The sequence below is a fragment of the Pelophylax lessonae genome (assembly GCF_965119305.1).
Source record: "Pelophylax lessonae genome assembly, chromosome: 1".
NCBI classification, from domain to species: domain Eukaryota; kingdom Metazoa; phylum Chordata; class Amphibia; order Anura; family Ranidae; genus Pelophylax; species Pelophylax lessonae.
The window spans coordinates 634,608,340-634,631,204 of record NC_138768.1 but is presented as its reverse complement, the minus strand read 5'-3'; the positions used below and the strand labels follow the sequence as shown (position 1 = coordinate 634,631,204).

The window sequence follows — 22,865 nt, the reverse complement described above, 5'->3', positions numbered from 1 at the left end:
CTACTATTCTTAGTTAGGATAGAAACCTACAATGGCAACCTCCGCATTTCTCTTCCCACATATTTTCTGTAAGTCTGCATCTGGAAAATGAATTATTTTTAGAAAAAGGCTTAAATTATCATTTCTCTTGTATCTAGTCTCTATTTTGTAGATCTTATAATGCATTATTTGGCCTCTTGAGCTATTTTTGTCTCTGTTCTGAAATGGTAGTGATCATATGGAAACAAACAACTCCCTAAATCTCTCACGTCATGATACCTTCTGGGACATGAAGTGAGCATAATCTCCTCTGTGAGTACATCATCAACAATGAAAAACTTCAATAATGGTACTAATCTTTGAAACACTGTACCCAAAACTAACAAAAACTTTGGGCTTGAGTTGGGATTTATTATATTGTTATGTGTTTCTCTTACTTTCTCCATCTGTTTTCTATTATTATGCAATAGCGGTCTTAAAAAAAATAAAGATTTTGAGTGCGCAAAAGGGTAAATTAGTGATGGGTATGTTTTACCCACAAATGCATAAGTAAGCAACATGCACCTCATTGTAAAGAAGGATATACATCTATCTTTTCTTCTATTCCTGTGTAAGATTCCAAGATAGTTAACTTCAGTTCTAAAATGACTTTATCTGTTGGGTGAATCTGATTTCTGTTTGAATATTCTATGAGGATGTTAGCAGTTAGCTGTAACCAGAGAAACAAAAATTTATGTCTGCATTTCACAAGTGAAATATTTCCACCAACAGATGTGTATGTAGCTTACTTCACAATTATGCATTTCTTTATAGTTTTGGATCATATGGTGTGATGTTACCAAAGCTTTTCCATGTTCAGCTTTCTACGGTAATAGAAGCAAGCAATTTAAACCACATATTACATGACATCAGGTGTCAAACATTTCCATGAACACAGCAGTGGCTTAAAAGATCATTTTCTCACACAAATGCTACAGGAAATATAGCTGTGATATTACTTGTCTTTGCCTGCCGCTTCATTATTTTTTCTGTTTATTGACATACAGTATTGTGGGATCAGCTGCTTGCTGGATTTTTGTACTTTAATATATACACTGTTGCTTCTTTTTCCCTATTGGTTAATTCAAAGACATAACCATGAAGTCATTGTGTAAATACATACATTATTATCATTTAAAAAATAAAAATGCCAAAGTGCTCTTAATTATAATTATTTTCCACAACATCATGGACCAATCTTTAACAGGTTTGGCCATACAGCATCATGATTCAAATAGCAATCGGCACACAACTTTCTTTTGGCTTTCTAATGAAAGGGAAGATTTAAAACTGCCAGTTGGAACCACCGTTTTTTTTTTTTTTTTCCATATGTGCCTCAGCTTGGTGAGAGGGAAACAACAGTTGGTGCAATTATTCACAAATGGAAGAAACACAAACTAACTGTCAAACTCTCTCGGTATGGGGCTCCATGCAAGATCTCCCCTTGTGGAGTTTTTAATGATCATGAGAATAGTGAGGAATCAGCCCAGAACTACACGGAAGAATCTTGTCAATGATCTCAAGACAACTGGGACCACAGACACCAAGAGAACAATTAGTAACACACAATGCCATGAAGGACTGAAATATTGCAGTGCCCACAAGGTCTCCTGCTCAAGAAAGCACATGCACAGGCTCGTCTGAAGTTTGCAAATGAACATCAGAATGATTCAGAGGAGAACTGGGTGAAAGTGTTGTAGTTGGATGAGACCAAAATCAAGCTTATTGGCATCCACTCAACTTGCCGTGTTTGGAGGAGGAATGTTACCTATGAACCCAAAAACACCATCTCCACCGTCACACATGGAGGTAGAAACATTATACTTTGGGGTGGTTTTCTGCTAAGGGGACAGGAAAACTTCACTGCATCAAAGGGACAATGGACGGGGCCATGTACCATCAAATCTTGGGTGAGAACCTCCTTCCCTCAGCTAGGGCATTGAAAATGGGTCATGCATGGGTATTCCAGCATGGCAATGACCCAAAAAACACTACCAAGGTAACAAAAGGGTGGCTCAAGAAGAAGCATATTACGGTCCTGGAGTGGCCTAGCCAGTCTCTAGACCCTAATCCCATAGAAAATATGTGGAGGGAGCTGAAAGTTTGAGCTACCAAACCTCGGCCTTGAAACCTTAGTGATTGGAGAGGATCTGCAAAGAGGAGTGGGACAAAATCCCTCCTGAGATGTGTGCAAACCTGGAGACCAACTACAAGAAACCTCTGATCTCTGTGATTGCTAGCAAGGGTTTTGACACTAAGTACTAAGTCATGTTTTGCGAAAGGGTCAAATACTTATTTCATTCATTAAAATGCTAAAAACTTTTTTGAAATAAGTTTTTCAGGATTTTGTTGTTGGTATTCTGTCTCTCACTGTTAAAATAAACCTACCAATAAAATTATAGACTGATCATTTCTTTTCCAGTGGGCAAATATATACAATGAGCAGGGGATCAAATCCCTTTTTCCTCACTGTACCAATCCTGTTTTTTTTTTTTTGCTGGCACTGACACCAATCTGACACTCCCAACATCTCAGTTTTTCAGCACACTAGGCTTAAAAGGCTGCTTGCCCCTTCTTTAAAGGGTTCATTTCATCCTACAAGCAGAAGACTTACAGTGTGCAGATGCAAAGACCGATGTAGTTGAAGTTTGGTCAGCCTTCAAAACAATATCTCAAATAAATCCTAATAAAAAATGAAAAACATTAGTTGTAGGAAGGAACTACATTTTTTGATATTGCACAACAGTCAGTGTCAGCAAAGCACATGATCTCGACAAGCATACATAAAAAAAACTGTTGCAGAAATTTTAAAGTTAAAGTGTACTCTGTTTATATTTTCCCGTAATGACATTTTTAAATAAATCCTTTCTGTTTTTATTATGTAACACTCCCAAAAGTGCCCTCTGATTTGGTCCGAAGATTTTTTCCCCAGGTAGTGTACTAGCAGCCAGGCACACAGTTGTAGTCACTCTTCTAGCCCATTAAACAGTCTAGGAACTGGATGGCAGCAGCCCTTAGAGTAGTAATGCTCACTACTGGGCATAGGTACGGGCATGGGCCCAGGCATGGGCTCTGGCACCCCCCCAGGATTGGCTGGGACAACATAAATATTCAGCTGCTGATTTGCAGACAGTGAGACACAGAACAGCCCAAAACAATCGAAAGTTGCTCAACTGATTACAGTGGAGCTAGATAGGACTACAATTACATACTCTATTTTTAACTCATCGTTATGCTTCTCGATGCATTTGCAGGCAGATATGGTTGATGAGAGGGGTTGGCAGGGTCCTGTATAGAGCTTCCTAAAAACATCACAGCACTTGTCCTCAGTACTCCACTAAAGCCCTTAGCTCTGATGCAAGCAGTGAGCTAACCCTGGAAAAATCTCACAGTATGCAATGAAATAGGGGTAATAAATTCAAAGTATAACTTAGGCATTTTTTTTCTAGTTTTGGATAGAGCGGAGAGGGTTTAGAATGCCTTTTTTTTCACCATTATTAACAAAAGTGAAAGAAAATTCTAAATTTTGGGTTGTCCCCAAAACAGTAATAGGGGAAAAATTCAATGAGGACAGAAGTTCTGGTAAGCCTTGAGAAAACCAGGAATTTTCTCATGTTGGAGTGTATTCCTATCAATTCCTTTTTTGACTTTAAGACAGTAAGTATGTAAAGGGAAACATTCCCAGTAGGGCATGGATGGCAAAAAAAACCCAAAAAAAACCAAACTGACAGGAGTTATAACACTCGCTTACTCATTCCAAAATGAGAAAAAAAAAATTGTTTTAAGTTCTATTTTAAGGTTTAAGTGTGTGAAATAGTCTAATGTTCACAACACTGTAGCCAAAAGGACTAGAAACACAACAATAATAAAGACATACCATTTTATACAGAACTAAAATAGGCTGCAATGTTAGGACTATCATTGATGACATTCACAAGATAAATGCTATAAATAGCTGACTCTCGCCCCTGTCTCCCTCCTCCCTGGGCTATTGGCTCCCACTGCTGTCAATCAAGTGATGTGCCAAGTGAGCAGTGGGTGGAGTTGAGCCGCCTGCTCTGTGTCAATAGACGTAGACAGGGCGCCTCAGCAGCGAGCATGCACAGGTGCCCCCCTGGAAAGTGTCTATCAATGGGGGCACTTGCCAAAAAGGAGGAGCCTGGAGCGCCAGCGGGGGCCACAGAAGAAGAGGATCGGGGCTGCTCTGTCCAAAACTCTTGCACAGAGCAGGTAAGTATACCATGTTTTTTATTTTAATTTAAAAAAAATGAAGCTTTAACCACTTAAGCCCCGGAAGATTTTACCCCCTTCCTGACCAGGGGTTTTTTTGCGATTTTTTTTTTTTTTTACTGCGTGAGTTTAACGGACAATTGCGCGGTCGTGCGACGCTGTACCTAAACGAATTTCATTTTTTTCCCACAAACAGACCTTTCTTTTGGTGGTATTTGATCACCTGTGCGATTTTTTGATCATGCGCTATAAACAAAAAAAGAGCGTAAATTTTGCAAAAATAACAATATTTTTCACTTTTTTTTTATATGAAATTCCCCCCCCCCCCCCCCCCAAAAAATGTAAAAATCTAAATTTTTTAACATTTTCGGCCTATTTGTTTTATGCTACATATGTTTGGTAAAAAAAAATTGCAAAAAGCGTATTTTGATTGGTTTGCGCAAAAGTTATCGCGTTTACTAACAAAGGGAAAGATTTTTGTCATTTTTGGTGTTTTTCTTTTTAACGAGTAATGGCGGCGATCTGCGATTTTTTTTTTTGCGGTACTGCGACATTGCGGCGGACAGATCGGACCCTTGACTGACATTTTTGACACTTTTGGGGGTACCAGTGACATTACTGCAGTAATCAGTGCTATACATATGCACTGTTACTGTAAAAATGACACTGGCAGGGAAGGGGTTAACTGTATTGGACAGGGAGGGGTTAAGTGTGTCCTAAGGGGGTGATTCTAACTGTAGTGGGACATGGCTACTAGTGTAAAAACAGAGATCAACGGTTCTACATAGTAGAACCGTCTGATCTTCATTTTTACACAGGGGAGAATGACAGACGGCTTGTTTACATAAGCCGCTCCGCCTTTCTCCCGCTCTACCGACGATCGTAGTGTCACACGCCCGCACTCCTCCGTGAACGAGCCGAGGCGGCTCGCCCGCTATTGGCTCAAAACCCGGTGACAGGCGAGCGACGTAGACCTACGTCACTCTTCCTGGCCGGGGCTGACTGCCGCAGTAAATATACTGTGCACAGTCGGCAACCGGTTAATGTGGCTCTAAGTCCAAGAAATGCATCTAAAATCTAGGCAAGTCTAATGCTTAACATGCATAACATGTTCTACAGCAGAAGAGTGAGTAAAGTGTAAATCCAAAAACAAAATCATAATATGTTACAGCTTACCAGCCTTTGGATGCAGTGGCTAGAACATTTTCAGCAAGTACAGAAAATGCCTATTGGTCTTCCACAAATGCAGTGTCCTTGTCACTTTCTGAGAGCAAAAATAAATGTATCTCTTTTTTGTACTACTAGTCCCATCAACTGCCATATATTGGAGAAGAACAGAGCCAGATACTGTATATTTGAAGTCCTGCCTGTTTGAAAATCATGGATATAATGGAGGAGTAAAGCCACACAGGGACAAGAAGTGTGAAATGAAAACTAATGCAGAGACCTCATCTAAGGACTAGTAAGCTGTAATATATTATATTTCTACTTTTGGGTTTAGATACTTGTTATTGACCATACTCTACACAGTGTGTGTTAGGGTGCTGGTGGTAACTTGACGACAGAGATAGGCCCCGATGTCCGCTAGAGGGCGGAGCTTGGACGGATCCCCCAAGGTAAGTGACATAGGCTAGCCTGAGGTGCGGAGTCTGGGATGTCGGGGATGCCCACCCGGTCCAATTCGTCCTTCAGTGCTTCGGACAAGCCAAGACGGAACTGATACCGGAGTGCAGCCTTGTTCCAGGAAGTGTCAGAACTCAGACGACGGAAGTCCGCGACATAGTCTTCTACGGGTCTGCGCCCCTGCTGGAGAATGTGTAGCGCAGCTTCTGTGGTGGAAGATCGCTGTGGATCATCATAGAGTTGGGCCATAGCCTCAAAAAATTACAATAGAGAGTTCAAATGGGGGCTACCCTCTTCAAGGAGCTGATGGGCCCAGGACTGGGGTCTGCATAGTAGCAATGAAATAACAAACCCCACCTTGGTGGCCTCCAGGGAGAAGGTCCGAGGTTGCAAGGAGAAGTATAGATAGCAGGCATTGCGAAACGCTCAGAATTTACCCCGATCTCCGGAATATTTTTCAGGGGTAGGGACCCGAGGTTACGGTGGCAGCATCACTACTGTGGGGCTGGAGGCTGGTCCTGCGGCTGCGGCAGCGGAGGAGGGAGCAGATGACGCAGTGGAATCTGCCGGGAGGGTTACAGAGCGCAATCGTCCCTCTAACTGTGTATAACCATCCTGAAGCGTCCTCACGGCTTGAGACAGGGCTGCTAGGTGTTGGCATATCTCCTCTAACGGTGAAGCCTCTCTTGCAGGTTCCGACATGGCTGTCTTGTACTGTTAGGGTGCTGGTGGTAACCTGATGACAGAGATAGGCCCCGATGTCCGCTAGAGGGCGGAGCTTGGACGGATCCCCCAAGGTAAGTGACATACAGTAGGCTAGCCTGAGGTGCGGAGTCTAAGTATCCACCGGTTTTCGGGAGAGCCTCTGGTGGTGATAATGGACTTCGCTGCGTGTGGATACCAGGTCGCGGTCCTCAGGGTCGCCCCACCAAGGGAGAACCGATCAAGGTCCGAAGGCAGGTAAACAGACAAGGGAGATCCGAGAGAATGGTCAAACAAGCCGGGGTCAGGACGGGCAGCAGACGAGCGGAGTCAGGAACAAGCCAAAAGGTCAACAGGAAATCAGCAGTAAACAGGTCACAGGTTCAGGAACAATGGCAGGAGCTGAAGACAAGACAGCACTGAACCTGGGTGCTGATCCAGCTTAAATAGTTCTCTTTCCTGATGAGAAGGGTGGAGCCGGAATAGCCTGTGAGTTTTAACTCATCCTCTGCCAGAGCCTTCCTGACAGGTTCCTAACATTGCCCCCCCTTAAGGGCAACCTCCGGGTGCCCAACAAGCTCCTTTTTTATGGATGAGCACGAAAAAATGCTTGGATTAGGTCCGCAGCATGGATGTTCTGTTCAGGTTCCCAGGAGTTCTCTTCCGGACCATAGCCCTTCCATTTGATGAGAAACTGTAGCTGGTTGCCTCTCTTTCGACAGTCCATCACAGCCTCAACCTCCTACTCCACATCTCCATCCACAATCACAGGGTCTGGGGTACCGGAACTTCTACCGGGGAAGTTATCGGGCATCACGGGCTTCAGTAAGGAAACATGAAATATGGGATAGATCCAAAGGGTATCGGGTAGGGATAGTTCATAGGACACATCATTGAGTTTCCTTTTAACTGGAAATGGACCAATAAATCTGGGAGCCAGTTTTTTGGACGGGCAGGCCAGGCGGAGATTAGCCGTGGAAAGCCAGACCCGATCGTCAGGTTGAAGAATCAACTCCCCCTTCTTTCTCTTGTCGAAGATCCTTTTGGACGCAGTTTGGGCCTTGGCTAAGGTCTCCCGCAGAAGGTTATTATTCCGGGAAAAGAAGTTGATGGTGTCTTGGACTGCAGGAACTCCGGATTCACATGGAATATCTGGTAAGAAGGAGGGATGAAATCCGTAATTAGCGAAGAAGGGAGATTGGCCAGTAACAGAGTGCTTGGAATTGTTGTAGGAGAATTCTGCAAATGGTAACAGGGCTACCCAGTCGTCCTGGACAAAGGTGGTAAAGCACCGCAGGTACTGCTCCAGGGTTTGGTTTGTCCTCTCAGTTTGTCCGTTGGTCTGTGGGTGGTAGGCTGAGGACATAGACAACTCGATCTTTAACAGTTTACATAAAGCCTTCCAGAAGCGGGACGTAAATTATACCCCTCTGTCAGAGATGATGTTCCTGGGAACCCCATGGAGACTTATGATCTCCGTAATGAAGATCTCTGCGGTTTCCCTTGCAGAGGGAGTACCCTTGAGGGGCAAAAAATGGGCCATTTTAGAGAGTCGATCTACCACCACAAAAATGGCAGAGCACCCCGCAGAAAGTGGAAGTTCCACGATGAAATCCATGGCAATTGTTTGCCAGGGCCGATCAGGGATGGGAAGAGGTCTGAGGAGGCCCCACGCCTTACTTCTGGCAGTTTTACACCGGGAACAGGTGGTACAGGAGAGTACATAACTCCTGCAGCTCTCTTCCATGTCAGGCCACCAAAAAGAACGCTGCAGGAGGTCAAGGGTTCTATGGACGCCAAAATGACCGGCCAGAGGGTGATCATGGCAGGCAGCCAGAATTGCTGTTCTGACCTCTTCAGGGATCTTGTCTTTAACCCATAACAAGCCATTCTTGTGCACCAGGGGTATTCCGGGTGGACAAGGAATGTGGGCAGAGGCTTGCTCAAGACAGGCTTTCAGATTTGTGAATAAAAGTAGGAAGTTCTTTTCGGATAGGATGGTGTCAGGTACTGAAGTTTCCTTCGGGCTATCAAACATCCGGGACAGGGCATCCGGTTTAACATTTTAAGACCCAGGCCGATAGGTGATATGAAATGAAAACCTTGAAAAAAATAGTGCCCACCGTGCCTGACGGGGTCTCAAACGTTTTGCAGATCTCAGATACTCAAGGTTTTCGTGATCCGTAAAAATAAGAATAGGGTGTACAGCCCCCTCAAGCAAATACCGCCACTCTTCAAGTGCGGCTTTGATCGCCAGAAGTTCCCGGTCCCCAACATCATTCCTCTCTGCAGAGGAGAGTTTCCGGGAAAAGAAGGCTATCGGGTGTATCAAGTCCTTAGTTCCCTGTCTTTGGGAGATGCAACTTCAGAAGCATCAACCTCGAGGAGGTAGGGTAAGGTGGGATCCGGGGGACTCAACACAGGGGCTGACGTGAAGAGCTTCTTAAGGACCAGGAAGGCGGACTGGGCTTTGGGGGTCCATTGAAAGCGAACACTCTTCTTGGTGAGCTGAGTAATGGGAGTGATGATATGAGAGAAACCCTTAATGAACTTTCTATAGAAGTTGGCGAAGTCAACAAATCGCTGCACTCCCTTTTTTGTCAGATGGAGGTGGCCAATTCAGGATGGCAGAGACCTTCTGGGGATCCATCTCTATACCCTCTGTAGAAATTATTAACCCCAGAAAAGGGATGCTGCTCCGCTCAAATTCACACTTCTCGGCCTTAACATAGAGGCCATGCTGACGAAGGCGGCCGAGGACATTTCGAACATGCTCGCGATGTTGCTCCAGGGATGTAGAGAAGATTAGGATGTCATCTAGGTAAACAATGACAAAGCTATCCAGCCAATCCCGGAAAATATCGTTCACAAAGTGTTGGAACGTAGCTGGGGCATTGCAGAGGCCAAAATGCATCACAAGATATTCAAAATGCCCGAACCTGGTACGAAAAGCTGTCTTCCACTCATCACCTTCTCGAATACGGACTAAGTTGTAGGCCCCGCGGAGATCCAACTTAGTGAACAGGACAGCAGATCTGAGCCGCTGAAAGAGCTCGGGAACCAGAGGGAGAAGGTAGCGGTTCTTAATGGTAACTTTATTCAAGTCTCTGTAATCGATACAGGGTCGAAGGGAGTGATCCTTCTTTTCTACAAAAAAGATACCTGCCCCTGCCGGAGAGGTGGAAGGACGGATAAACCCCTTCTTCAGACTTTCGTCCATAGTCCTTTAAAACGTCCAGCTCAAGTTCAGATAGTGGGTAAATTCGGCCAAATGGGATCTCGACTCCCGAGAGCAAGTCGATGGGGCAATTATATGAACGGTGAGGAGGTAAGGTCTCAGCTCCCCGCTTACTGAAAACATCCAGGAAGTCGTGATAGGCCTTGGGTACAACAGAACGTAAATCAGGCTCAGATTCGAGACAGAACAGAGTTTGGGGGGACTTGGATGGAGTGGGTAGACAGGAGTTCCTGCAGTAAGGAGACGGGAACTGGACAGCTCCTGTGATCCAGTTGATGTGCGGGTTGTGTGCCTGCAACCATGGCAATCCCAGGATAATGGGAAATAAGGGAGATGCAATAACATCCAAACTTATCAATTCCTTATGGCCAGATGGAGAGACCATTGGAAGAGGAAGGGTTTCTTGGGTCACGGGTCCAGACTTGATGTGGGAGCCATCGGCCAGGAAGATAGTGAGGTCCTGGGTCTTGGTCTGGAGAGGTATGCCTTGCTGCCCCGCAAAGGAACGGTCAATGAAACAACTGCAGGCTCCCGAGTCAATGATTGCTGTAACCTGGACGAGTCCTTCTGGGAGCTGCAAAGACACAGGAAAGGCTAAGTGGGAGGTAGAGGTAACTGATGCCACACAACTGGAGGGCGAGACTGGCAAAGACTAGGCACATAATGGCCAGCTTCTCCGCAATACAGGCAAAGATTACACAGCTGGCGGCAACGTCTCTCCTCCGGAGACAAGACAGGCCGCATGACCCCAAGTTGCGTGGGTTCAGGAGCATCAGGCATGGCTCCGGTGGGAGCAGGGCTGGGAGAGACTGCCCCAGCGGAAGGGAAGTGTACAGGAAGTGCTACTCGTGACAACATCCAGGCTGGCCGAAACTGCTGCGTTGATCGTTCCGCCCAGCGTTCTCGGAGCCAACGGTCGATTTGAATGGCCTGGGAGATCAAATCCTCTAGTGCATCGGGGATGCCAACCCGGTCTAATTCGTCCTTCAGTGCTTCGGACAAGCCAAGACGGAACTGATACCGGAGTGCAGCCTCGTTCCAGGAAATGTCAGAACTCAGACGACGGAAGTCCGTGACATAGACTTGTACGGGTCTGCGCCCCTGCTGGAGAATGTGTATCGCAGCTTCTGCGGTGGAAGATCGCAGTGGATCATCATAGAGTTGGGCCATAGCATCAAAAAATGACAATAGAGAGTTCAAATGGGGGCTACCCTCTTCAAGGAGCCGATGGGCCCAGGACTGGGGTCTGCATAGTAGCAATGAAATAACAAACCCCACCTTGGTGGCCTCCAGGGAGAAGGTCCGAGGTTGCAAGGAGAAGTATAGATAGCAGGCATTGCGAAACGCTCGGAATTTACCCCGATCTCCGGAATATTTTTCAGGGGTAGGGACCCGAGGTTACGGTTGCAGCATCACTACTGTGGGGCTGGAGGCTGGTCCTGCGGCTGCGGCAGCGGAGGAGGGAGCAGATGACGCAGTGGAATCTGCCGGGAGGGTTACAGAGCGCAATCGTCCCTCTAACTGTGTATAACCATCCTGAAGCGTCCTCACGGCTTGAGACAGGGCTGCTAGGTGTTGGCAGATCTCCTCTATAGGGGTGATCAAACTTTTGAAAAGTTCGGTTCGACCAGAACACCCGAATTTCCCAAAAGTTCGGTTCGGATTTCAGAACCCCATTGAAATCAATGGGACCCGAACTTCGGTAATCAAAAAACACCATTTTTAAGCCCTAAAACCCAATAAATGCCCCTAAAAAGTGCCTAGGGTTCTGGGTCATGCCCCATTAACTATTAATCACACAAAAAAAGTTCTTAAAAAAAAAGAGAGATTTTTTGATTTTGACTTTGGATTTAGTATCTGTGGGGTCTAAAAAGTGTACATGTGAAGTTTCAGCTCTGTAGCATGTCCAGAACCATGAAAAAAAAAAAGATAATTTTTCAGTAGAACAGGGATGTGGGACCCTCCTTTAACACCTATATGATCTTTTCTTCTGGTTCTGGACATGCTACAGAGCTGAAACTTCACAGGTACACCTTTTAGACCCCCCAGACACAAAATCACACAAAAAAAGTTCTTAAAAATTGTAATTTTTGATAAAAAAGCCAATTATTGAAAAATTAAAAAAAAAGAGATTTTTTGATTTTTATTTATTAGTGTGAGGAAAGGGATATCTAGTGTAGTTAGAGTGCTCCTTTACACTTAAGTTAGCTTCAAAAATGTAGTTTCTGTAGGGAAAGTGTTAAGTGTAAGGGGACCGTAGTGTAGTGTAGGGTTAACTGGCAGTGACTGCTATGGCAGGGTGACAAAACCCTTCCATAGCAGGGTGACCGCTACAGAGAAATGATCATTTCTCTGAATTGCTTCGGCACACCCATATGGCTTCTCACCAGCCAAGCATTTTTTATGCTGCAGGGGCTGCCACTGCCAGTGCTTTTTTGAGGACATGTTTGATGTCAGACATGACATCTGAACATGTGTATAGGGGGTATATATACACATATATGTCTGAATATATACCCCTAGACATATATAGGTGTGATAGTAGCAGAAATAAATGCTTGCGCTAATGAAATCATTTACAGTAATATATTTCTGCTACTATCACACCTATATATGTCTAGGGGTATATATTCAGACATATATGTGTATATATACCCCCTATACACATGTTCAGATGTTTTGCCTGCCTCAAAAGAACCCAAAAAAATGCCAAAAGAACGCTAGCGTCAAAAAAAAAATGCCCAGGTGCGTTTTTGCTGGCATTTTTTGGGGGTTTTTGGAGGCAGGCAAAACATCTGAACTTGTGTATAGTGGTGTATATACACACATCTATATATTTATATACACACCTAGACATATATAGGTGTGATAGTAGCAGAAATATATGCTTGCGCTAATGAAATCATTTACAGTAATATATTTCTGCTACTATCACACCTATATATGGCTAGGTGTCTATATACATATAATTATGTGTGTATATACACCACTATACACAAGTTCAGATGTTTTGCCTGCCTCAAAAGAACCCCAAAAAATGCCAAAAAAAACCGCTAGCGTCAAAAAAAAAATGCCCAGGTGTGTTTTTGCTGGCATTTTTGGGGGGTTTTTGGAGGCAGGCAAAACATCAGAACTTGTGCACAGTACCACTATACACAAGTTCAGATGTTTTTCCTGAGCTGAAAGTTTTCTAATACAAACGATCTTTTTCTTTATGGTTCTGGACATGCTACAGAGCTTAAACTTTACATGTACACTTTTTAGACCCCCCAGATACTAAATCCAAAGAAAATCTCTTTTTTTTTTTTTAAATGTTTTCAATAATTGGCTTTTTTATCAAAAATGACAATTTTTAAGAACTGTTTTTGTGTGATTTTGTGTCTGGGGGGTCTAAAAGGTGTACCTGTGAAGTTTCAGCTCTGTAGCATGTCCAGAACCAGAAAAAAAAGGATTGTATGTATTAGAAAACTTTCAGCTCAGGGGGTTAGCTTCTCTCCTCGGTTTTCACACCTTGCCGGTTTCAAAGCAGGCATTTTTTTGGGTTCTTTGCAGTCAGGAAAAACATCTGAACTTGTGCATAGTGGTACTGTGCACAAGTTCAGATGTTTTGCCTGCCTCCAAAACCCCCCAAAAAATGCCAGCAAAAACACACCTGGGCATTTTTTTTTTTTTTTACGCTAGCGTTTTTTTGGCATTTTTTTGGGTTCTTTTGAGGCAGGCAAAACATCTGAACTTGTGTATAGTGGTATATATACACACATACATATATTTATATACACACCTAGACATATATAGGTGTGATAGTAGCAGAAATATATTACTGTAAATGATTTCATTAGCGCAAGCATATATTTCTGCTACTATCACACCTATATATGTCTAGGTGTGTATATAAATATATGGATGTGTGTATATACACCACTATACACAAGTTCAGATGTTTTGCCTGCCTCCAAAACCCCCCAAAAAATTCCAGCAAAAACACACCTGGGCATTTTTTTTTTTGACGCTAGCGTTTTTTTGGCATTTTTTTGGGTTCTTTTGAGGCAGGCAAAACATCTGAACATATGTATAGGGGGTATATATACACATATATGTCTGAATATATACCCCTAGACATATATAGGTGTGATAGTAGCAGAAATATATTACTGTAAATAATTTCATTAGCGCAAGCATTTATTTCTGCTACTATCACACCTATATATGTCTAGGGGGTATATATTCAGACATATATGTGTATATATACCCCCTATACACATGTTCAGATGTCATGTTTGACATCAAACATGTCCTCAAAAAAGCACTGGCAGTGGCAGCCCCTGCAGCATAAAAAATGCTTGGCTGGTGAGAAGCCATATGGGTGTGCCGAAGCAATTCAGAGAAATGATCATTTCTCTATAGCGGTCACCCTGCTATGAAAGGGTTTTGTCACCCTGCCATAGCAGTCACTGCCAGTTAACCCTACACTACACTACGGTCCCCTTACACTTAACACTTTCCCTACAGAAACTACATTTTTGAAGCTAACTTAAGTGTAAAGGAGCACTCTAACTACACTAGATATCCCTTTCCTCACGCTAAAAATAGCTAAATGACACTTTTAAAGTAAAATTAACAGAACTGCTTCCACTCTCTTCCTTGTCCAGTATAACAATGCTAGGAATATGGCGGGGGCGATCTTATATACTGGGGGGCGTATTCACTAATGATTGGTCTAGGGACCCCCTAGTCACTCCAATCACATTCCTAGCATTCTCCTGCCCCCTCAGTTGGCTTTTGCTAATGGTTCTGGTCCAATCACGGGCTTTTAAAGCCCATTTCCTGAAGCATTGCATTTTGGGCGGTTCTGGTTGCCGAATTCCGAACTTTTTGGGCAAAAAGTTCTAAATTCGGCCGAACCTCGAACACCCAATGTTCGGGCCGAACCGAAGGTCGACCCGAACCGTTCGATCATCCCTACTCCTCTAACGGTGAAGCCTCTCTTGCAGGTTCCGACATGGCTGTCTTGTACTGTTAGGGTGCTGGTGGTAACCTGACGACAGAGATAGGCCCCGATGTCCGCTAGAGGGCGGAGCTTGGACGGATCCCCCAAGGTAAGTGACATACAGTAGGCTAGCCTGAGGTGCGGAGTCTAAGTATCCACCGGTTTTCGGCAGAGCCTCTGGTGGTGAGGATGGACTTCGCTGCGTGTGGATACCAAGTCGTGGTCCTCAGGGTCGCCCCACCAAGGGAGAACCGATCAAGGTCCGAAGGCAGGTAAACAGACAAGGGAGATCCGAGAGAATGGTCAAACAAGCCGGGGTCGGGACGGGCAGCAGACGAGCGGAGTCAGGAACAAGCCAAAAGGTCAACAGGAAATCAGCAGCAAACAGGTCACAGGTTCAGGAACAATGGCAGGAGCTGAAGACAAGACAGCACTGAACCTGTGTGCTGATCCAGCTTAAATAGTGCTCTTTCCTGATGAGAAGGGTGGAGCCGGAATAGCCTGTGAGTTTTAACTCATCCTCTGCTAGAGCCTTCCTGACAGGTTCCTAACAGTGTGGCTAGGGTCAGTTAAAGAAGGCTTCTGACTGGATATTCCATATAACACTATTTTACTATAAGCTAGAAATTAACAATAGATTTTGCTACTTGGATGATCGAAGTGTTCCATATAATAAATTAGATTACATTTGTTTTATAAAAAGAAAAATATGTTTCGTTGTTGCCTAAAAGCTAGATATTGGAGACACCTTGTAAGTTTTTGAGTTTTGCTGATATAACTGTTTACTACAATAGGTTTTGAGAAAAGACCACCAGGGTTGTATTCTATTTTTTTGAAGACAAGACATGTTGCCTATTTGATTTCATCTAAACTGTCTTTCCCGTATACATACTTGACTTCTCAATATTCCAAAACTCATCAAAACAAAAGCATTCTGCGCTAAAACAGACATAGTGTACTAAAGAAATGTGAATGTTATCTATTTACTTTTGATCCAAGAACATGGATTTAGCAGATGAAATGTAGAACAATGCATACTAAAAAAGATCATCACCATGTGTGCGACTAGACATAGTAATAGACTATGAAGAGCTCAAAAACTGGAAAACAATACAGAAATTCCTTTTGCATTATCTCCATCAATACTTATTATCCACTCCCTGACCGCACAACACCATTATACAGCAGCAAAGTGGCTCTCTTGTGTCAAATCACGTACCTCGTACGTGATCAGGCTTTTCCGGGTAGGGGGCACGTGCGCATGCCAGCTATGCTCTGATTAGACACAGAACAAGCGATCAGCGGGTACCGGTCAATGGATGTTTGCCGTCATCTGCTAATCAGCAAGAAGGAAGACAGGACAGAGTTTTGCATATGTAAACATTGCAGAGCTCTGTCCTGTCAGTGGGGATGTGACAATTGTTGTTTCCCTGCTAAGCAGGGGAAAAAAACTTTACATCCCATAGTAAAAACACCTTACAGTAAACACATAAATACTGGTTAGGCTCACATTTACCCCTTGATTGACCTAGATGTTAACCCCTACCCAGCCAGTGCCAGTAGTACAGTGACAGTGCATATTTTTAGCCCTGATCACTGTGTTCGTGTCACTGGTTCCCACAGTGTCAGTTAGTGTCAGATTGTCTACAGCAATATAGCAGTCCACTACTGATTGCCACCATTATTAGTTTAAAAAATAAATAAATAAAAATTCTAGTATATATACCATAGTTTGTAGACACTATAACGTTTGCGTACACCAATCAATATATGCCTATTGGGATTTTTTTTAAATTTATGAAGGAATTTTTACATTTTTATATTGAATATGTTTTATAGCAGAACGTTAAAAATATTGTTTGTGTTTCATAATTTTCGTTTTTTTTTTTTCGTTTACAGTGCAAACAATTAAAAAATCCAGTGGTGTTCTAATACCACCAAAAGAAAGCTCTGTTTGTTAGAAAGAAATTATATCAATTTTTTTTGTGTCCCATGGCCGCGCAATTGTTCGTTAAAATAACGTAGTGCGAAAAATAAAAAATGGCCTGGTCATGAAGGGGGTTACATTTTCCAGAGGGCAAGTGGTTCTAAAAAAAACAAGTATTATAAGAATCTAATTTAAGGAAAGTCGCAATCTGGTAAAATTAGCCAGATCAAGTAGACTGTTTTAGGTCTATGTTGTTTTTTTGTTCTTGACTCATCCACATCCAGTGTTCAGAACATGTCAAACTATTTGCTCATAGGGTTCAAAAGATGGAAACCTCTTTTGTCTTCACCCTCTGCACATAGCAAAAACATATCATCCCACTATTAAAAACAGTGAATTAATTGAATACTGTATTCCAACTTACTTAAATCAATTAATGCCCTTGTCATTTTTTGGAAAATTAACTGGGGATCTGAGATTTAGACAGAGACTGCAAGGTGATATCTGGGCTCCCTAATGTGACGAAGACAATGATATCTTTTTTGGGGGTCTTGGTAAAGAGGTATTAAGTTATTTGTACTATAAAGGTGTCTATACCTTGACTTATTTTTCTTTGAAAGCAAAGCCAAATCAGATTATGTTTTTTCAAGTAACTTCAACAAATTCCAATATATTAGGAGAATATGTTGGGAACATTTTTACTCCATATATTGCACCATCCTTCTTTGTATAATATTACAATGTTGCCTTTGTCACTTACCTTCAATAGAACAGTGTGTAATTCCTTTACTATAATGTACAGATATACCCTAATAATCACTGCCAAGCTTTTAGTCAATGACATGACATGGCTACCATTTGTTTTCCTTTTTTTTAATGTATGCAAATGCATTTTTTTATTTGTTTTATAATTGATATAACTTAAGCCTACTCAAGTCAACTAATATCTTACATTTAGTTTATCAAATATATTTTCCACAAAAAAAAATGAAAAATAACATATAGTATTGCTTTAAAGCAAACAAAAACTATTTTAATTCAAAGGAAAATTTAAGAGTGGAACAAAAAAAGTCCTTATGAAGTCTTGGATAAGACAGAATTTTCCTAAGCATGCTTATCACTGGTATTTGAAATGACCTGTGATAAACAAATCCAGTCTTTTATGTGGTTGATGTGATTAAAACAAGGTCTCAAGCTGGCAGACTGTTGTCAAAATTTCAAAGTACTGAAGAGAGGCGACTTGATCCAAGAATTACCCTGTTATTTGTACACTGTCAGCCAGGGTGACTGGCATTTGTGAAATTAAACCCTGATATATGAATCAGTGATGCTCAGAAGTTTGTATGTTCTCTTAGTGACAGAAAAGCCACAGTGAGATCTTTGAACTTGAATATAAAGCATACAACTGCATCCCGTTGACTGATTATAGAGACGAATCATCTGTCTTGTAGCATGCACTGGAGAGAACTTTTAGCTTGGAATGTTTCCATCACATGTGGCAATAAAGAGAAGTAGAATAACAATCCAAAAGAACAATGCTAGCAAATACATTTAATAATGTGCTGGCTTAACAATGATCAGGAAATGTTCATTCCTATTTTGCTCTCACGGGAGAAAATTTGACCTCTGTATGGTGCTTCTGTATGCATCTTTTATATTGATGACCACTTTTTTCTTTCATTGTTTCAAAGTATCTTTTAAATGAAATGCAAATGTTATTTGATGTATGGGTGCTTATAATGTCTTCAATACTTACATTTTTTCTGAAGAATATTTTATCTGAAGTTGTGTGCACTTATTATGTTCTGTGTAACCTGACCAAATATATGTATACCAAATTCATCGAATGGATGAACATTAAATTAACATTTAGTATTTTTACTACATTTTCTTTATTTAATATTTTCAAAAATAAAACATAAAATCTACATTTAAACTACTGTTTTAATTTAAATGATTTTTTATATTTACCCTTTGTGTCTCTAGGCGGGGAGCTCTAAAAAATTCTGAGAGCTCCTTCTTGCTCTCTTGTACTAAAAATGGCAGAATGAGTCAAACGAGGGACATACCATTCTCCAACCACTTAACAGAGAGTGGCAAATCTTAAATAGTCATTCTGTACAGGATTTAAACAAGCATACATTCTGTGCTTGGATTTCTTCTTGGAAATTCTCTATATGGATGCATCCTGTAATAAATATTTTCTTCCTATGAAAAAAAAACACATTTAAAATAAAATATTATTAGTTTCACCCTATAACATATATTTTAGACGTTATTACCATCAAATACTTTGGCACTAACTAATAGATTCTTTGTGTTTGTTTAAGTCTGCAAGAACTCCTATCTCATTTTGGGAAAACAACTGCGTGTCAGTCATCCACTGAAATCCTGAAGGGGAGATTACTCCCCTCACTGCATCAATGATATATTTTGCTTGGCAGTATTGCGGTCCATACTCTATGTATTTCTATAGACAATCCTACATGTATCAGTAACCACATCACAAACGCAAGAAATGCTAAAACTGTGGGATATGCTGTAGCCAAAGTAGAGAAAGAAAAGGGTAACTGTAAAGATCTTTGAAAGGGAATCTCTACTTCCAGGATCCCAGAAATGTGAAACCCAATGGGAGATTCAGCCCACCAGTGTTCACTTAAAACCAATATAATTGAAAGCATTGTAAACCTTCCTATCTGGACCTTATGTTTTTCACCTGCATAAGATGTACATTGATCTTAATTTCAAGGCATCATTTGTTAAACAGTATGCACAGTAGAGTAAATCACATTACTTTGCCAGCAATTTTTGTGTTTAATGTCGGATTGCACTACATAGGTTAATGCATGACTTACAGTATGTCTGTAGTGTGAGAACAGAACTTCCTATAAAGAAAAGACATCCAATAATCCCTGGGTCTCTGCTTAGTGCTGGTGCAGGTGGGAGCTAGCTACACAATAACTAAATTTAACAGCCACAAGCAGGCAGAGCATTCTCAGACACACAGAGAGCTCATGCTTTTTATTAAAAGATAAAAGGAACAAGAAGGCGCAGACATCTAAGAGTATCTGTTTATTCATAAAACACATGTAGTGATGAGCCAAACACCCCCCTGTTCGGTTCACACCAGAACATCTCGAACAGGGGAAATGTTCTAGCGAACGTGCGAACTCCATTAAAGTCTATGGGACACGAACATGAAAAATCAAAAGACCTAATTTTAAAGGCCTAAATGCAAGTTATTGGCCCAAAAAAGTGTACGGAGACCTTGGTACCGCCCTGGGGGACATGAATTAATGCAAAAAAAGAATTTTTAAAATTATAGTTTTTACAGGAGCAGTGATTTTAATAATGCTTAAAGTGAAACCATACAAATGAAAAATTCCTTTAAATATCATGCCTGGGGGGGCCCCCTTAACGTGCCTGTAAAGTAGCGCATTTGTGTGATGTATGTAGCCTGCTGCAGCCTGCTGCAGCAATACTTATATTTCTAAAGGAAAAAATGTAATTTAAACTTGCTCGCAGCTGTAATGTATTGTCGGCTCCCAGCAACACCGATAAAAAAAAATGTAAAAAAAACACCAAAATTAAAAAAAAAAAAAAAAAGGCCTGGAGTTCCCCCTGAAATCCATACCAGACCCTTATCCGAGCACACAGCATGGCTGGCCAGGGTGGGGGTAGAGTGAGCGCCCCCCCCGAAACCAAAGCAGGCTACATGCCCTCAACATGGGGGGGTGGGTGCTTTAGGGCAGGGGGAGCTCTGCCCCCCACCCCAATGTTTATTGGGACAGGGGTCTCTTCCTGACAACCATGGACTGTGGTTGTGGAGATCTGTGGGGGGAGGCTTATCAGAATCTGGAAACCCCCTATATATATGTATATATATATATATATATAATATGTATATGTGCAGATGAAGAAAGGGGGAGGGGGAAGAGCTAATGAAAGCTAATAAGCTTAGTTAAAGTTGAACTCCACCCTATATTTTTTATTCTCAAAAAGAGAATGTGTTTTTTGGAATATCAGCACACATCATGGTGTAGAAGGTGTCTATAAAGGCACCTTTAATATGGGTAGGGTAGAAGAAGCTATGGTCTGATCAGAATCTAAGGGTATAGGATGGGTTGGAATGATGTTCAATGTGGACCGAAAGATCTGAGCTGGTCGCTGAATTTCTAATAGGCTGTACTGTATGGACTCGGATGTGTGATTTTCTCCTTTGGGGATCCAATCATGATGGGTACCTGTGTGTTGTTATCATGATGGTAGGGGGTCTTTTTCGAGAGGGGGTCTTTTTCGCAGATATGTTTGTGGGGAAGGGGACCGGTTTAAGGTTACCTTTATTCTTGTGTATGAATTTGTATTTCCTCATGGGACCTATTTTTATTTTTTTTTTCTATTTTCATTTTCACTTTATTTTATTTTTCTCTCATTTTTATTTTTATATTTATTTTAATTTTTATTTCTATTTTCATTTTTTTCTTTTTGTTTTTTTTTTGTTTATTTTTATCATCCTCATTTATTGATGCACTTTCTTTTAATCCCCTTTCATTTATATCCCCTTTCGCTTGAATTCCACCAATATCCCAACAAATACATTCTCTTTTTGAACATAAAAAATATACATGTTACAGCCCACTTCATTGCCCATTGTGTGATGTCATCACGGACAGATGCCAGTTGTACACGCTCTCCAGTCCGGCTTACGTTCCAGCCTTGTTACGGCTGGCCATGACCTTCAGTTGCACCACGCTCCCCCCCTCTGCACACCAGCCGGTTAAGCGGACGTCTCTGGACATCTCAACTTGGGACTTACTCCATCTGTGGAGTATCAGAGCTGCCTGCCTACAGGGCCATTACACACAGACCAGTCATTTGTTAATCCACCAAGATATATCAGGAAGCGGACCTCGACACATCCTAGGATCCATAAGATTGTCATCAGGCGTATCCGGATTAGGATGAGAATTTTGCTTGCCAAATCTTCACAATTTGCGAGTGCAATTCATTTTTATTACATGTGTTTAATGAATAAACAGATACACTTAGATGGCTGTGCCTTCTTGTTCCTTTTATCTTTTAGGTGCTAGAGGTTCCAATACCCTCACATAAGAAGTGCTGCAGCAGTCAATACAAATGAAACTTTTTATGGGATTTCCTAATCAACTCCTACAGACTTCTGCTCCCATCTTTATTTACTTTATTTTACGTGCTTTTTTTTACATTTGAACTCCCACATTTGCACTCCCACATTTTTGATGCGACACAGAGAGAATGTGCATGCATTGGGAGTGTGACCCAGAACAGGAAGTTGTCTTGTCTCTTTCGTGATTATGGACCAGCTAGGCGAAGGAATACATGGACATAGGAAAAATTACTTTGCTGTAATATTAGTGCAGCCAAAAGATGTGAACCTGCCATTATTACAAGGTAAGGCAATAAAACAATACTGGGGCTACTGTAAAACTACACTAATACCTAATTAAAGCAACAAAAACATTTGCAAAGTGTACAATACCTTTAAGACTTGCTGCTTCTTGCCACCCTAAATTAAGATCTACTATACTCAAGAGCTGTTTGCTCATTTGAAGCTCACAATGAAACGTTTTATGTCACAAGTACTGCAAACTTAGTACAATTAATCTTAAATCTCAGCTGATTTGTCTGCCAAAGAGACCTACTACCCTACACTAGTTATTTGGTTATTGACAAGTAACTTCTGTCCCTGCTAGCTGGGTTAGAAACCCTGATTGGAGGACTGTGATGTTTTAAAAGGGGTGTTTCCCCAAAGTAGAGACAGATCTTTTTATACACACAAGATCTGACATATTACCCAGTCCTGAAGAAAAGACTATTAGGCAAGTATTCCTATGTTCTAATAGTTTAACTACAGCTGCCCATAGCTTATTGTGTGTATATCTGAATCATTCTGACAGACATATCTCTGTCCTATTGTTATTACACACAGTGCAAGATAGCTAGGTCTGTGTTACTGTATGTGTATAGTGGTCACCTTTTAGCATATTAGTAGGTGAACGTGTTTATTGCAATAGAGTTTATTTGTAGCTCCTGTTATTTTATTTAACCCTGTTCCTTCTGGTCAGGAATTCTATAGCTAGTTTTAGTTCAAGGCTCAATAA

At 41.8% G+C, this 22,865-nt stretch overlaps 1 protein-coding gene across 1 annotated transcript in view; it reads right to left on the bottom strand.

Moving 5' to 3' along the window:
- Positions 1 to 544: 544 nt before the first annotated feature.
- The window catches only part of LOC309548847 (uncharacterized protein), a gene marked incomplete at both ends in the record, with an annotated part of 47,578 nt that continues 25,257 nt past the window's right edge, over positions 545 to 22,865 (bottom strand). The window contains 3 exons of the mRNA XM_082248782.1: positions 545 to 688; positions 18,697 to 18,758; positions 18,867 to 18,933. Coding sequence (XP_082104908.1) covers positions 545 to 688; positions 18,697 to 18,758; positions 18,867 to 18,933 — 273 coding nt within the window. The remainder of the gene's footprint in view (positions 689 to 18,696; positions 18,759 to 18,866; positions 18,934 to 22,865) is intronic.